Source organism: Lathamus discolor, chromosome 2 (genome assembly GCF_037157495.1).
Source record: "Lathamus discolor isolate bLatDis1 chromosome 2, bLatDis1.hap1, whole genome shotgun sequence".
Taxonomy (NCBI): Eukaryota; Metazoa; Chordata; class Aves; order Psittaciformes; family Psittacidae; genus Lathamus; species Lathamus discolor.
The window spans coordinates 71639481-71654740 of NC_088885.1; the positions used below are offsets into that span (position 1 = coordinate 71639481).

The 15260-nt window shown below is 44.5% G+C and overlaps 1 protein-coding gene across 2 annotated transcripts in view; it reads right to left on the bottom strand.

The window, feature by feature from the left end:
* DSP (desmoplakin) overlaps positions 1–9606 on the bottom strand; it is a 37856-nt gene extending 28250 nt beyond the window's left edge. For both annotated transcript variants that reach the window (XM_065667395.1, XM_065667394.1), the window contains exons 1-2: positions 9094–9606; positions 306–408 (exon numbers count right to left, since the gene is read on the bottom strand). In XM_065667395.1, the coding sequence (XP_065523467.1) occupies positions 306–408; positions 9094–9287 (297 nt within the window). In that variant the 5' untranslated portion in view covers positions 9288–9606. The remainder of the gene's footprint in view (positions 1–305; positions 409–9093) is intronic.
* Between the last annotated feature and the right edge of the window lie 5654 nt (positions 9607–15260).

Genomic DNA, 15260 nt, shown 5'->3' on the forward strand with positions numbered 1-15260 from the left:
TAAAACTGAAAATAAGATGCAGTAGAATCTGTCTGAAGTGTGGTTTTGTTGTTTTGTTGGGTTTTTTTAATCAAGAAGTCCCCCTTTTCTTAATCAGATGCATTTCAGTTTTACTGAACACTGAGTGCAGACAGAAGAGGGAGATGAAAGAGACCTGCTATTCCACTCCCAGCTGCCCCACACAAACAGCTGAAAGGGGAGAAAGGAGATGAAGAAGCAGAGCCTGTGAGTCCAGGTAACAATGCAGCATTCATTCTCTGTAATATTCATAATCACTTTTGATAAGAAGAACAAGAAGCACTCACGGGTTGTACTATGAGCTCAGCTCGCATCAGGCAATCCGAACAATTTTGCAAAAGCTCCTGGATTGTGTTCTGGCGTCTGGACACTGTACAGGTCCCATTCTGACTGTTGTGGGGGAGAAGAAGATGAGTAAGTACAGAGTAATCACATATCTTGAAGACACAAGAAATACAAATTTAGAACAGCTAAGGGAAGGTACATAGGATAATCCACCTCATTTAGCTTCACAGAGGCCCACATGCTTTATCTGGCCCTCCCTGCATGACTGCACTGTGAAGTTCTAATGCCGATTCTATGACGGCAGAGCCACTTTATAATTCTGTAACAGCAGGCATGGACTGCCTTCGCCACAGCACAAAGTAGAAGGTAGAAACTGGCATGCCACAGACAAGAAAGTTTTTTTCCCCAATACGGGTATTTGTAGCTTTGATTGACAGACAAAATTTTGGCAGTATAAACAGTAAAAATGAATTATTAGTGACCTTTGTTAAAGTCAATAGATTAGAGCATAGCCTTTCCATGATGGTATCACATATGTTATCACACCAGGCACTGAATGTTAGAGCATAAAGAAAAGCAGGATCCTCTGCTACACAAGCACACGAGCACACAAGTCCACACAGGTGTATGAAGGGCCCTTTTATCAACAGAAATGCATGAAGATAGTATGGTGTCTTAAGAAAGAATTGCAGGATGCACAAGTTACTACAAAAACAGATGTAGGGCCTGGAATTAGAGGGCACGCTTTCTTACAAATAAAGTGGGAGTTCCAAGTAAAACTCCAGAACTGAGAACACTAATGGAGGGGGGGAGAGGGGAATAAGATAAAGGAGTCATTATTGTCGTCTTGCACATAATCTACTGCATCCATACTGCCAGAAGGTTGCTTTTCCAGCATTTGGGATTCAGCCACCAAAGCGAGCCACTGCTAGTTGACTGTGGGTGAGGTGCTTCAAGCAAGGAACCATTCCTTGCTGATGGAATCAGAGCTCCCAAGCAAGCCCAGGCAGCTCCCAAGCCCAAGCTCTTGCCAGTGAAACTAAAATAAACCACTACTAAGAGATGGTAAGAAACTAAGATGCTTCCAAGACTTACCTAGTTTTCTAACTCCTGTGCTCACAGTAGGTAACCTTTTCCATTACAAATCACTGGAGGTTCAAACCTTCTATACTACATCCTAACATCAAAAAGACTATCGGTTGCAAACTTGTCCAGCTCAAAGCCAGCAAGTCACCTGGATTCAATGGAAATCTTTCCATTGACTTCAACAGACTCTGACTATCCTTTGAGAAAGGAATTCTGACAATGTAAAAAGCTCGGCAGAGCTATCCCTGGGAAAATCATTGGAGTGGTGAGAAACATTCTTAGGAGCTCTTCTGCAGTCTGCGCAGTTGGTGCTTCAGCTCTTCTTGAACAAGCAGACGTTTGAGCAACTTTTCACCAGCTTCCCCCAATACCAGGGAATAGACCCCCAAAAGACTGAGAAAGAATCACCGGGTGACTTAAAACAAGCTGTACACATGCAACCCCTGGCTTGCACTGTGACCCTTTGGCTGCACAAATGCTGCACCCTACTGTGCTATGCACCCCTGTATATCTTGGAAACAGCTTAAAGAAAACAACTGTGAAAAATAAAATATGGGTCTGATTTTGTGCCAGGCTTCCCATCAGCTTCCTTTTCTAAATCATTCCTTCTCCTCAGGCATCGCTGTTGTGTTTGGATCTAGAAGTATCTGACTGCATCTAAAATTTACATTTAATTATACCTACAATTATTCTCATGAATGAAACATAATAAAGAAGAGAGAGGAACTTTTCAAGCACTTTTCTCTTTTTAGAACATCAGAAGGGAATTCTTCTTCAGTTGCTTTTTCAATCATCTCCTGACAGCTATACATGCTGGATATCTATTAAAGCTAAAAGAACAAGATGGCAACCAGAATTCTACTGTAATAAATCAGCATATGTCCACTGGCTTTAGTGTAACTTCAGAGACCTCAAAGGCATTACTTTTTTCTGAGAAGAGGTCTAAACAATGGCTGTCATAGTTAAAATGCTAAGAAATTGCGAAGAAACGTGATTTTCAAATAAATCAAACTACTAAAACAATTCAAAAGATAAAAAGATAGGATTACAAGTATTCTGTGTTCATTCCAATGATGTCTGAATACCACATCCGGAATTACTGTCCAAGTCATTAAAAAGTTGGAAAACTGAAGACGATTGAGATGCACAAAACTATTTCAAAGGCAGGAGCAGATGCCGTGAAGTGGGAGGCTTAAGTGCACCCTAAAGACCTCAAGTTAATCGTTTACAGTTCACGGGGACCTCTGCAAGAAGCAAGCAGCAAGTGTAAGGCCCTCCCATCGAGTAGCTGAAGACATAGCCAAAATAATAGCAAACGCTGGAGCAGTACAAACTGAAACCAGAGAAGAGGACAAGATTTCAGCAATGCTGCTTTTAACACCATGGATGTCAGTTTTGTTGTTAAAGAGCCTTGTTGGTCAAAATACTGAGATCAATACCAGGATAAGGACTGAGATCAATACCAGGATAAGGGCTAAGATCAATACTAGGATAAGGACTGAGATCAATACTAGGCTAACAGGTGAAAAGGTAGTGGCCTGTTAAAGGCAGCTGATGACACTGGGCAAGCTAATGGCTTTCAAATCCCTCAGCCAACCAAATGGAGTTACACAGGGTTACAGGGCATACGCAGAGACAGCAGATGCCAGTACGGGAGCTGATGTTTGATGGCATAGCTCCATCAAGTCAACAGGACTCAAAGATTTCAAATCTGAAGAAGATCTGCCTGTACAAATATACTTAAGAAGAGCATAAATCAATTTCTGAACTTAGAAAATAAAAAGCAAGACAACACCTCTAAAATATATTGATTCATATATCATGTGGCTCTAGCACAGTCTCACACAGACACATGTTCATTATTTTTTACCTATGTGACAGGAGAGTATTTCATAAGCAGTTTAAAAGGCCCTCGGTATAATATTCCTCTTATTGAAGCCAACAGGCTTTTAATAGGAATAAGTAGATCAAAGCAGAAACCCCAATGCAGAGTAAGCAGACATCCAACCTTGAGGCAGAAGGAAACAGCCAGCAAAAGGAAAATCATCTTCAACACAAAATATACTGGACCAAAGACAATGAAGCAACCCTTAATCCCTGAACATGCTAGATGGCATCATAATGTGGAGGCAAGAACAAAGCTGGACTACAATACAACCATGTTACCTAGATCCTATATAAAAATATATTTATACCCCTCAGAAAGAAGGGCATAAATGCTGCAAAACCTCAACAATCCTCACAGGACACAGATTGAGCTGATTACCATAGATAGTATTTTGTCAAGGTCTCCCTTGCTTCATATGATTTCGTTCACATGAAACTGAATGAGTTTAAAGAAATGTTTGGTCATTGGAACAACTACTGCTGCTATGATGACAATTTGATCTGATTTTAACTCTGGCAGCGTCCAAAGCTCAGACCTCTGAGTAGAATCCTGCTGCGCCAAACACTGTATGCACACCACATGGTGAAAATACACACAGGTTTTTCACTTGTTTTACTACACCCCTGAAAATACAGCATACATTCTTGTACAAAGGGTAGGGACTGGAGCCTGGTCTTTTATTAGGACTTGTAACACAAGAGTACATGGACTTCTACTAATAAATAGACGCATTTGCAATAATCTTACTATTTGCTGTACTGCTTTAGTTTTGTAAACCCTGCAGAACAGCATTGAGTGAAACAGCCTGAACTGCTTCATACCTTAACTACCTGTATGTCCCTACAACTCAAAATGTTAGACTGAGACACTTACTTTAAAGGCAACTCATGAATTTCAAAAAGATGCTATTAAGCTGAGTTCTTTATTAAAATTACTTACCTTTAATAATCATTAACTATTAAAGGAGCAAAGGAAAACAAAGCCGGGGGTAGCACCTTTGTTTTAAAATTTTGAGAATATTTCAAAACACAGAAGAATCACTTTAATTTGGCATCTTAAAATGTAGCCGTGTATCTCTTTACTGCCAGAAGAGGCCTAGAAAAGGCACAGCATCTTCACATTGTTGTCATTCTCTACAGGAGCCACCCTGCTTGCTGCATGTCAAAGCAGAATACATCACTCCCTTGTTATCCTGCACTCTTGCTCTCCCAGAGAAATGAGAGGACAGCCCAAGCCCTGCTGCCACTGGGATGTGGGGAGGATGGCAGCTGCTCAGACACCTCCCTGAATCAATATACCCCACCAGTCGAAAGATTTCCTTAAGTGATACATTTTGAATGACTGATATATCCTCTGTAAACACTTGGCTTACACCCTTGCTGGCCCAACCGAGCTGTCATTGCTGCAGAACCCAAGGCGCAAGGAAGAGCGCCAGCTACCTTCTGCTTTCTCATTTGCCTCCTGCTGCTGCTGAAGACCTGAACACCCCAGCATAAATGCCTGCAGTGTAGAGGCTGCTCTGGTTTCTGCCTTTGTTAGTACACATCAAGAGGTTGCTGTGCTATCTGGGGGTGATTAGTGCCTAGAGAAGCAGGGCAAAGGAGACAGCAGAAGCACATCCAGCAGCTCTGCAGTGCCTTCCAGCAGCTTCGCAGCTCCTTAAAGCTTTGGAAGCACAAAGGGGATGCTCTTGGTCAAAAGATCTGATTTTAACAAAATTAAAATAATCTTTGTTAAATTTTCTGATTCCTTCACAGAACATTTAGCCTTTAAATATTCAAAGGTGGTTTTTGTTTTGTTTTGCTTTCCCTTCAAAAAGTAAAGGAAGCTTTTAAAAAGGTGGTTTTGCACATCCGAAGTATTGAGTGACTCCCATAACTCAACAATGAGAGCAAAACCATAGCACTTCTCCACACACACCCCCCAGACTTGTTTGAACAAGCAATAGACTCATCAAGAGATTACCTGACATGCCCAGGGTAGGCAAGTCAGAAGAAAAACCTGACCTGGAATCTCCATTAAAAGCACACAGCCTGCACACACCACAGGGCTAAACCACCACCCATCTGCCTCTGCCTCACAGTTGGGTGTGTGCACCCTGAAACACACAGGCATATGCTAGCAGAATTGTGGAGAATCACAATAGCCATAGGAATATAACCAGAAATTAACATACTACAAACCAGCTTTCCCACACACACACCAAGAAGGTGAATACAAGTATAAGAAATCATTGAGTTTCACAACTGGGTTATCCCCATATGTCTCTGCTCTTACTAGGATCGGTTTTGGCACACCACGGCCTCATCAAACTAGTCCCATAGAATCACAGAATCATAGAATGCACATAGACTAAGGCATGATGACAGGAAACCTCCAAACATGTCTGCATCTCACAGGATCGGGCTCTAAACACCATTAGAAACGTGCAGGGCTGCCAGTCGCTGGCGAGATCTGGTGACATCTCAAGATCCCTGCAGCTAAGTGTCTTCAGAGCAAGCAGGGTTTCACAAGGGATCCTGCCACACCTATTAACAGAAAATCCTTGCATGTTTTCCCATGGGTATTAATCACCAGGAGCACCAGAAATGGCAGGCACCATTTCTAATGGATGGACCTGACCGGCGCAGCAGCCTGCGGACAGGCTGCCTCTCCCCACCTCCTGCTCTGGGAGAGGGAGGGACCAAACGCCAGGGTCCACCCTGGACCACGGAAATAACACCTCTGCGGGACAGCAGCGGCTCAAAACGCAGCCAAATCCCTTTGTCTGACAGAGGCATTTACATCTGCGAAGGCAGTTTTCCCACTGTGCAACACTGTGGTAGAAGAGCTCAAAGGGGATGTTACCACACTAGCCCTACCACCACTCTGCAGGACCCTGCAGATCTCTGTGAGACCAATGGAAAGGTCAAAAATACGGCTTTGAGTCTGTTTTGTCGAAGTTCACTTTGTCTGTCAGTTCCTGAAAGTAATGTCAGGACATAGAATGTGGATTTCTAACTCTTCTTCTAACTTAAAGCACAGAAGTTACCCTGCCTCTTATGCAGAATTGTGTGAATTCATTTATTTTCATATCGCATGCTGACCATGAATCCTAGGGTTGGGGTTTTATTCCCTAATCTCAGCAATGACAAAACAGCACAACTTGCCACTTTTTTAATCCTCTCACAGCTGATCAGATCTCATCTCTCTGTAGCAAAGACTTTGATAAATATTTGACTGATGAATCGGCGGTTTAAGGAGTGTGTGACTCACCGTCAAGCTGAGTATCTGTACTCTGGGCCAAGCTCATCCTGAGTTCCCAAGCCAGAAGAAACCGGGAATGTTGTAAAAGCACCTTGCTGAGCCTAAGGGTAGGGAGCGCCTTATATTGCTCTGTGAGTAATGTAATACTCAGCACAGACTTGTTTGGCAGAATACGCCCCAAAACTTACAAGACTAGACCCTAAGTTGAATCTTACTGCATTTAAAATTAAGGTACAGTAATCTTCCCCATTGGAAAATGAAGCCTCAGTTTTGTGAGTTCAGTAATTGCCTCTAAACTTTGGCACTGAAGATGTCAGGCTGAACGCAATTATTAAAACCAGTTCCATAGATGATGGCCCTGATCCTGACAGCATAACATACATAGGATTTAGTGGATTTTCTGTACGCAGTGCATGAGCAAAATCAGGCACAACTGCTTTTTTCATTAACTGGTAACAAAACCCTCATTTTGGATTTTGGGGCAAATTTTCATTCAAATCAGCACTGGTTAAAAATAAACCTCTGAAATTCAGTAAGGTGCAAACACACATACTGTTTTGCAAAAAAATATTTAAAGTATTTTGTATGGTCAGATCTTTTCACATTATGTATTTTGATGTCATTAACAGGGCTCTTTAGTTCCATGCAGAAGGCTCACAATGAAGTGAACAGGAACTTTCATTGCAACTCTCTGTGCCAGATACTCCTTTCCAAAAGGAAATATAAATACTATGATATAAGGACTAAATGAAAGATTGTTGATAGAAGGTTGTTAACCTCCTGATCAGGTCTGTCCTTCCCGATCTTATTACACGATCACTGAATACTAAAGTAAAAAGAGCCTAGCAACTATGGGCTGGTTTAAAATACGTTACAAAAGATAAAGGCTGCTAAATTAAAGGTATGTGCTTCTCCTTTAGTGAAAGTCAGGAGAAATAGGGAAGTCACTCTAGTGAATCCAATATAGTTGCACTAGTGTAAAGTCTGGAAAAGAACAGCCAGAAGCAGGATGTTCTGCCATTAATTTTTCATGTCTATCTCTTTTAAGCAGTAAAGGTATTTGCAATGAAGCACCACTAGCAAAACAAATCCTCACAAATGCAACACAGCAACAGAATTTTCGTGTCCTAGTATGTGCACTCTCCCTTGGTATTGAACTGTTCTAATTCTACAGTGAGAAACAGGTATTCTCATACTACTGTAAGTAAACTTGCTATAGTTTCAGTTTATCATAACTAACTTACCTGTGCACACACCAAACTGAAAGTCAAATACAGAACTAAAGCTAAGAACTGGGCAAATTAATAAACAAAAAATAGGTAGAATGAGAGTTCTGCCTTTCCTTCTGTGGTACGTCTATCAACAGGTCTGACATACCCACACAGAGCTAGCTCTCTGCTCTCTAAGATAGTCCTCGTTCTCTACAGGCATTTATAGATCTGCTTGATATAAAAAAGGCTGCCTATTCTCATCTGCTGTTTATTTACTGTATGTGTTTCTCATCCTTCTGCAATCCAATCATGACATACTACCCATAAAAGTAGGGCTTTAATTTTAACACAAATTACATGACAGCACTTCTGAATCAATTCCTAAGTCAGCGGCATCAATAATGAGGCCAATAGGTTTAATAGAACCATTCCACACGTGAAAAAGAATAATCACCAGCAACGTTTTATATAGGTGCTTTATCATACACCAGTGCTGTTTCCTTCAGTGTCTGTTAACTGCTTTTCAGTCCCGTGAACTCCCAGCTGAGGGGATTAACAGAGAAGTCTTCATGACCACTGCACTTATTTTTCATACATTCAGAGTACCACCTGGCTCCAAAAAGTCTTTGCCAGAATTGATCTGCACAGATTGCTGGTACAGCTGTATCCATGAAAGCGGGTGTTCTCCGAACCAGGATTCACAGTTGGAGCCCTCCTACAAGATCTTGACTGTGCTTGTAGCAAGGAGAAGTAGAAAGTTAAAAAGGTGGAGGGGAGGCGAGCAGACTGCTGTTGTTCATCACCTATCTTTGCTCCCCAGCCACCAAATGTTGGGCACCTCTGTGTAAAATATTATGGCCTTAAACTCCTGGGCCTTGCACAGGCTAGAAACAAACTCAGAAATGAGTAAGAGAACGATTCCCACTAGTTAAAATTGTTTAATATGCTTAGTTATGCAACTGCTGGGGAGGACAGTGAGAACTGAGCCTGCAAGTATGAGGTATAGAGCAATTTCCCTCAGTACAGCCTGTTCTGCATCACCAGGCAAAGAGGGAGTTTATCAGCAGAGAACTGTGGGGTCAGTACAGGCAGCACGGATGCATGCTACACCCCAGAGTGCAAAGGGGAGAGTTAACCATTCTGCTTTGTATCCCGTCCCTCCCTTCACAGACAGTCCTCACCGAAAGTTCTGGGAGTGTTTTAGCGTTAAAGTTCCTCGCTTGCTTTTAAAGCCTTTTAGAAGTTAGCCTCCTCAGGGATTCAAGCCGCCAGCAGGCTCACGGCAGCTCTCCTAAGCCGGCCCGAAGGAGTGCGGCCGAGGCCGGCGGGTCTCGCTGCCGCATCCCAGCCCGCACCTACCCGTATCCGTCGGAGCCGTACTCCCCCCCGTAGGTCTTCTGGTAGTAGTAGGCCTTGTGGGTGTGGGTGCCGCCGCCACCGCCGCTCCCCACCACATGGGAGCTCATCTCGTAGCGCAGGTCGGTGCCGGACTCGGCCCGCGCCATCCGGCCCAAGGTGTTGATCCGCGGGTGCGAGCCGCCGTTGATGCTCATGGCGGCGGGGGAGCGTCGGGGGCCGCCGCCCGAGGGGAGAGGGGACAAGGGGGAAAGCGATGGGGAGAGTGACTCGGACCCGACGGGGGGAAACGCATTCACCGCCGGGACGCCCCGCCGCGGTGCCGCCTCTCCCTCGCAGCCCACCGAGGGACGGGGAAGGGCCAAGCGCCTGGGATCAGCGCGGCCCGCAGGTGAGGGGAGTGGGGAACGGGGGCGCCGCGCCGGGAAGCGGTGTGCGGCGGTGTGCGGCGGCCGGGCGGCGGCGGAGCCTGGTGGCGGCGGCAAGAGCGGAGGTCCCGTCCCGTCCCCTCCCCGCCGGCAGAGGAAAGGCGAAGCCACACCTTTCGACGGCGGTTTTAAGCGGCGCTCCTGGGCGTGGAGCCGCCGCCACCGCCTCGCCTGCGTCCTCCGCGCCTCCTCGGCGGCCGCCTCAGGTTGCTCCGCGGCACCGGCCTCCGCCCCGCCGCACCCGGCCCGGCCCGGCCCGGCCCGGCCCGGCCCTGCCTCCCCGCGGCGGCCGTCCGGGCACCGCAAGGCTTCTGTCAGCCTCGCACCGATGTTCCACGTTCCTGCCCTCCCGAGTTGCCGGTGGAGGTTGGAGCGCACTAAAACCTTCCTCCTGACCTGTGTCACACCGGTCTGTGCTTTACCCGCGGCTGCCACAGAAGCCTCGGGACACAGGGCGGCCGGGGCAGGGGTGCCCGCAATGCCGGGCATCCTCATGGCCACTCCGGCGAGCAACCAGCGCCTGGACAAGGCATCGCTGGTTAAGTCGGCACCAAGGATGGGTCCTGTATGCTGGTCCTCTGTCCCTGCGCATCACAGGGTTGGCGTGCTCGTGTGAAACACGGCGTAAATGTTTGTTTCATCAACTCCGAAATACGTTGGGTCCTGCATGTGGGAAAGCTGTCGGTACTCCAAGCCCAGTGCGTTCCTGAAACAGACCTGAAACTTGTGCACCAGCTCATGACTGTATTTGTGTGTGTACATGAGGATATCCAGTAACGGGTGTTTAAACTGACTTTTCCCCTTAGTTTCTCTTGATTTCTCTCTTCTGGTGCTCTGAAAGTTAATCTTTACTCTTGAAAAATAAAAAATAAATAAGCCAGATCCTAGACACAAAATAATTTCAATGCATTTGTGCATGTGCAGGGCATCGGCAAAGGCAGTTTGCTGCAGGATGCCTGGTGGTGCCTTCGTTAACAGCCACTGACCACTGGGTCAGTCTCAAGTGCTGATTTGGAACAATTTCTCAGCTACGTTCAGTGGCACTGCCTCAACTGGTCTGGCCACTTGTTCGTGGTGTTAGAAAGCAAAGAGAAGATGGCCAAATTTAAAGAAGCAGCAGTCACTCATGAAAAACCCTGCCAAGCTTTTCTGAAATAACCCCAAGGCTTTCATGCCGAAGTGCGGTACCAGAGCCAGCCATATCCATCATCTGATGCTCTGTGACGATGCGTGTGCGGTAAGTTCTCTAAATTTGTGGGAGATCACCAGCAGCCCACACCATGCATTAATTCTTCAGCCTGTTTCCGTCTTCCCTGCACTCATCATTTTCCTGGTATTGTACATCCAAGTGATGGGCCACAGGACAGAAAGCACCTATACAAACATCAAAGGACAAGACTTTCTGAACTCAAGAGAAAATCAAGTAAGAGCAATTCTCCTCAATGCCACTGGAACTGCTGGGGCTCTGTGGGAGCACCACAGTGCGGATGATGTGAGAACCTGCCCTGCTGCTGGAGATGATGGTGGGCAGTGTAACAGAGGCATAGGAGCTCCTCCAAGCAAACGTGGAGTTGCTTAGTCCCAAAAGGCATCCTGATGGCACTGCCTGGAGCTGTATGGAGTGCTACAAAGAGGAGGAATGCAAGTTGGCTATTACCTGTGAAGTCATACTGCAACTTCTGTATTGTAATATATATGCTGTATTATATGTAACGTGAATCATATATATAATGTGAATCAGTGCATAATATGTACACACATACATACATACATATAGATGTGTGTATATGTACGTGGATTTGGGGTGCTTTTTGAATACAGATTACATCTGCACGATTTGATGATTTGATATTACAGTCCAAAGTCATTAGGGAGCAGAATACAAAAGCAGTCGGGATGAGTAAGAAAAACAAACAAATACGCTTAATGCTGTAAAGAAGGAAGTAAAAATGTAGAAAACAGATGTGGAATAGAAGGGAAATGCAGAATCAGGGAAACTTGAACTTTGTGCCTTGATACTCCAGTTCAAACTTTTTGAAACATAAGTAGTTATCACTGCATTAGTACCATCAGCATAGCTAAAAGTCAGATTTTCTGAGTGATTTTGCGCCAAGCCAGGCACTTGTATTTAGACATACAAACACAAAGCATTTTTTTCCGCAAGTCCCTTTGAGATCTGTCCATCTCTATGTATGCACATTTAGAAATTCAAAAGTATGACACCAATCTGAGATTCTTGCAGAGTTTTAGCACCACCTCCAATCAGCCCCACCTTTCAGCTTGGATTGGTGTGCCAGCTTAGTGAGACACTGCATTATCTGTGATGGAGACAGCGTGCATGTGATACACCCAGAGGCCTGGATGAGTCACTGTTACCTGGACATGTAGAAAAATGTACTTAAATAGCAAGTGGATTCTGCTGGTCTTGGTTGCACAATCAGCCCCACTGAAAAGGAGAGGATTGATACTTACAACAGTGCAGTGCTCCTGTCATCTTCTCTGTTTTCATACGAGGACAAATGAAAGAAGTAAACACAAATATTTTTATTTGCTGAAACAGTTTTATTTGTGTGATTACCCTAGACGGACCCAGTTATCTTGAAGCAGGATCAAGTCACGTGGGTATTGCTTAAAATTCTACCGACTACAGGAAAATATCAGTGTCATAACTGCATGATATTGCTTAAACCTTGCTCAACTGCTTTTGGAAAGGTCCGATCCTGATGTGCCCAACATCCTGAGTTCCTTGACTTCTTTGACTTCAAAGAGCTTTTGAGAGCAAATGTCCAATAAACTCTGCAAGTTGCAGATGAAAACTTCACGCAGGACAGAATAAAATGCAGTTATTTGGAGTTTCTTGCTCATCTCCCTTAGCAGAAGGTGTAGTTCTTAAGACATCGATTCATAAAAACTGCCTGGGTCTTAGGAGACCTTCTTTAAGCAAGTTAGTCTAAAGGAGATATAATGTAATATTCCCTCTGGGCACCTTAAACCAAGCTAGAGCCAAAGTCCATGCTGCAGCCCTGCATCCTAATTCACCTCCTTTGGAACTGCAGACACCATGAGGATGTTAGGAAAAAGCAATTGCAAAGAGGCAAAGGGACTACAGCCATGCACCACTTTAGTAAACAGATGGCAGCTCCTTTATGCATAACACTAGGGGTAGGCATGATCTATCTCTTTAGGTTTCACAAAAGGTTTAGGTTTCCTTCCAAACACCAAATGGTGTACCCGAAAGTGCTACTTCAGGCTTAGGCCGCTGGATAGTGGGTCTTGAATTATTCAGGACACTATCTCAGGTGAATGTAACAAGCTGTGTTTGTCGCTGCCTATACTAGGAAGACATTTGTATTTTAATTTAGGAACTGTATTTCCAAGGGGACACTGAAGTTCCTCTCGATGGCTTATTAATTAACAACTTTTAACAGTAGCTGCCAGCCCGTTGTATTTCATGTGCTATCTTCTGAGCTTGACTAATTACATCCTCTCTTTAATGCCCTCCTTGCTTGGAGAGGAATCCTATAAATTTAAAATAGCTAAAACACATTGATAACCAGTGACATCTAGCATTCAAAGGACAAATCTGAGTATGGCTTGGTAACTGATTTCCACTATTGCAACTTGTGAAAAAACAAGTCTGACATTCCAAACAGAGATCAGATCATCCAGGTAAAATAGGCATGTGGCTCCTGCGTGCCTTACTCCTACAGTTTTGGGCAGTAGGGACAAGTTTACATCTGCAATTCACTAATCTGGCTATGTGTCTTTGTATAGTGATGCACCATCACTTCTGTGTAAGGGCTGCCTGGGAAGCAACAGCTTGGGCATAGTGGCAGCATTCACAAAGTCCGTGTTTATTCCAACATGAAGGTCAGTCCTAGGAATTTCCACTTCCTCACTTTACTCAGTCTGAACTCAGCTCAAAAAAAATCAGTTAGCACCCGAGTCCACAGTCTGAGCTCTTCTCTCTATGGGAAGACAGGCTTACGTACCAGTAGCAACACCTCCATAGCGACTGCAGAGATGATCTGTAATATCATTAATAACAAACCAAGAGGGCTCAGACAACTTATTCAAATATATCCCTGTCATGAGGAAGATATCTTAAATACACTCAGCTGGTGCCTGATTATGGGCAGATTTACAATGCCCTGCAGCACAATCCATGTTAAAAGGTAGATATGCCCCAGCAAGTGTTTGGAGGGGTTGAGGAGGGCAGGGAATGACAGGCACAAGGTGCTCAGTGCGAGCCTGTGACTAGCCAAACACAGGACTGACTGCCTGCCAAGGGCTGTCATTCCCAGGTCTCTGAACACCCGCTGTGCTCCTTTTAGACAGTCCCTGGGATATTATGCTACCGGTTTCTGGTAGGGTTAAGAAGAAAAATGTCTTTGAATTCAGTGGGAGGGAATGCCTCTTAGGACTGCACAATTTCTTCTGTACCATGCAAAAGCAGAGGGTGTGGTAAGAGATGTGTCAGCCTTGTCAAACCTGACGGACGACTCAGACAAAAAGTTTCTGGATGCCTCGCTGTTTTGCTTCAGGTGGAGGAGGCCAACAAGTGACATCCTTTTCCCACCATGGCTCCACCATGACTGACAGCATGCACACAACATTCCTGCACAGCTCTTGATTCCATGTAATGCGTGCAGAGGACCCCAGCATTGACAGTACAAGGTCAATTACTTACTTTTATGCTATTTCTGCTCCTTTAAAAGCTCTGTTCACAATTCTGTTTCAGCAACACCTGGTGACATTTGCTGGAGCTTGAATAGTTAACATACAGGAAGATACTTCATAGTGCTGACAGGAATACAAGGCTATTTCTGACTAGCTATTGTTTAGCAGTGGGACAAAAATCTTTTCAGCTACATGTATGCAAAATGTATTCATTTGTGAAGATGAATTATTTTAATAAACCATGAACTTCTGGCAAGGTGCATCCCCCCCTCATTATTCAGACAGTTTGATAATTGGTGCTAGATACCACAGTGCAGCTTGGGCACATGCAATATATGATGAGAAGAGTAACAGTGGAAACTCTCAAGGGATCTTTACACTTGCTTCACACTGGGGCTACTCTAATTTACATCCAGATAGCTGCAAGCCCAAAGGGATAAGGAGCACAATGATTTTATTGACACCCATCTCTTTCTTATGCTTGTGCCTTCATTCTTGGAAATGGGAGTGAAGGGTCAAATGGGAACTGCTACAGAAGACACCTAGGCTTCCCACTCATTAGCATGACTTCCACTAGCAAGGTTGCACATTGTAACAGATGCCTGTCATCCCAACATGTCAAATAACTGGGTTATGGCATTAGCCCTAGGGAACTGATAGCCTTATTAAAATGTTACCACCGTAATTAAAAATACCTTGTACCTTGTAAGAGGGAACATCAGATCAGAGCAGTTATAAAGGTCCCAAGTATCTTTACTAATTTAGTGGAGAGGAGTAAGACTATTAGAACAGATTTTCATGCACATCTCCCCTGTGCTGAACTTCTGTGGAACCCAGTGGCTGCAGGCTGTGGAGGACAATGGAGAACTGGATCTAATATTTACAAAAGAATGCCAATTAACTCATTTTGCATTAGTTTTTGCAAGTAGACCTGTTGTTTCATGTTCAATTTGTGGGTCATACCACAACTATTTTGATAACAACCAGGGAATATAAAGATTCCATTCTTCACAGTGCCAGAAGCTCTGCTGCTCACAGCTGAGGAGTGAAGTGTCATCCTTA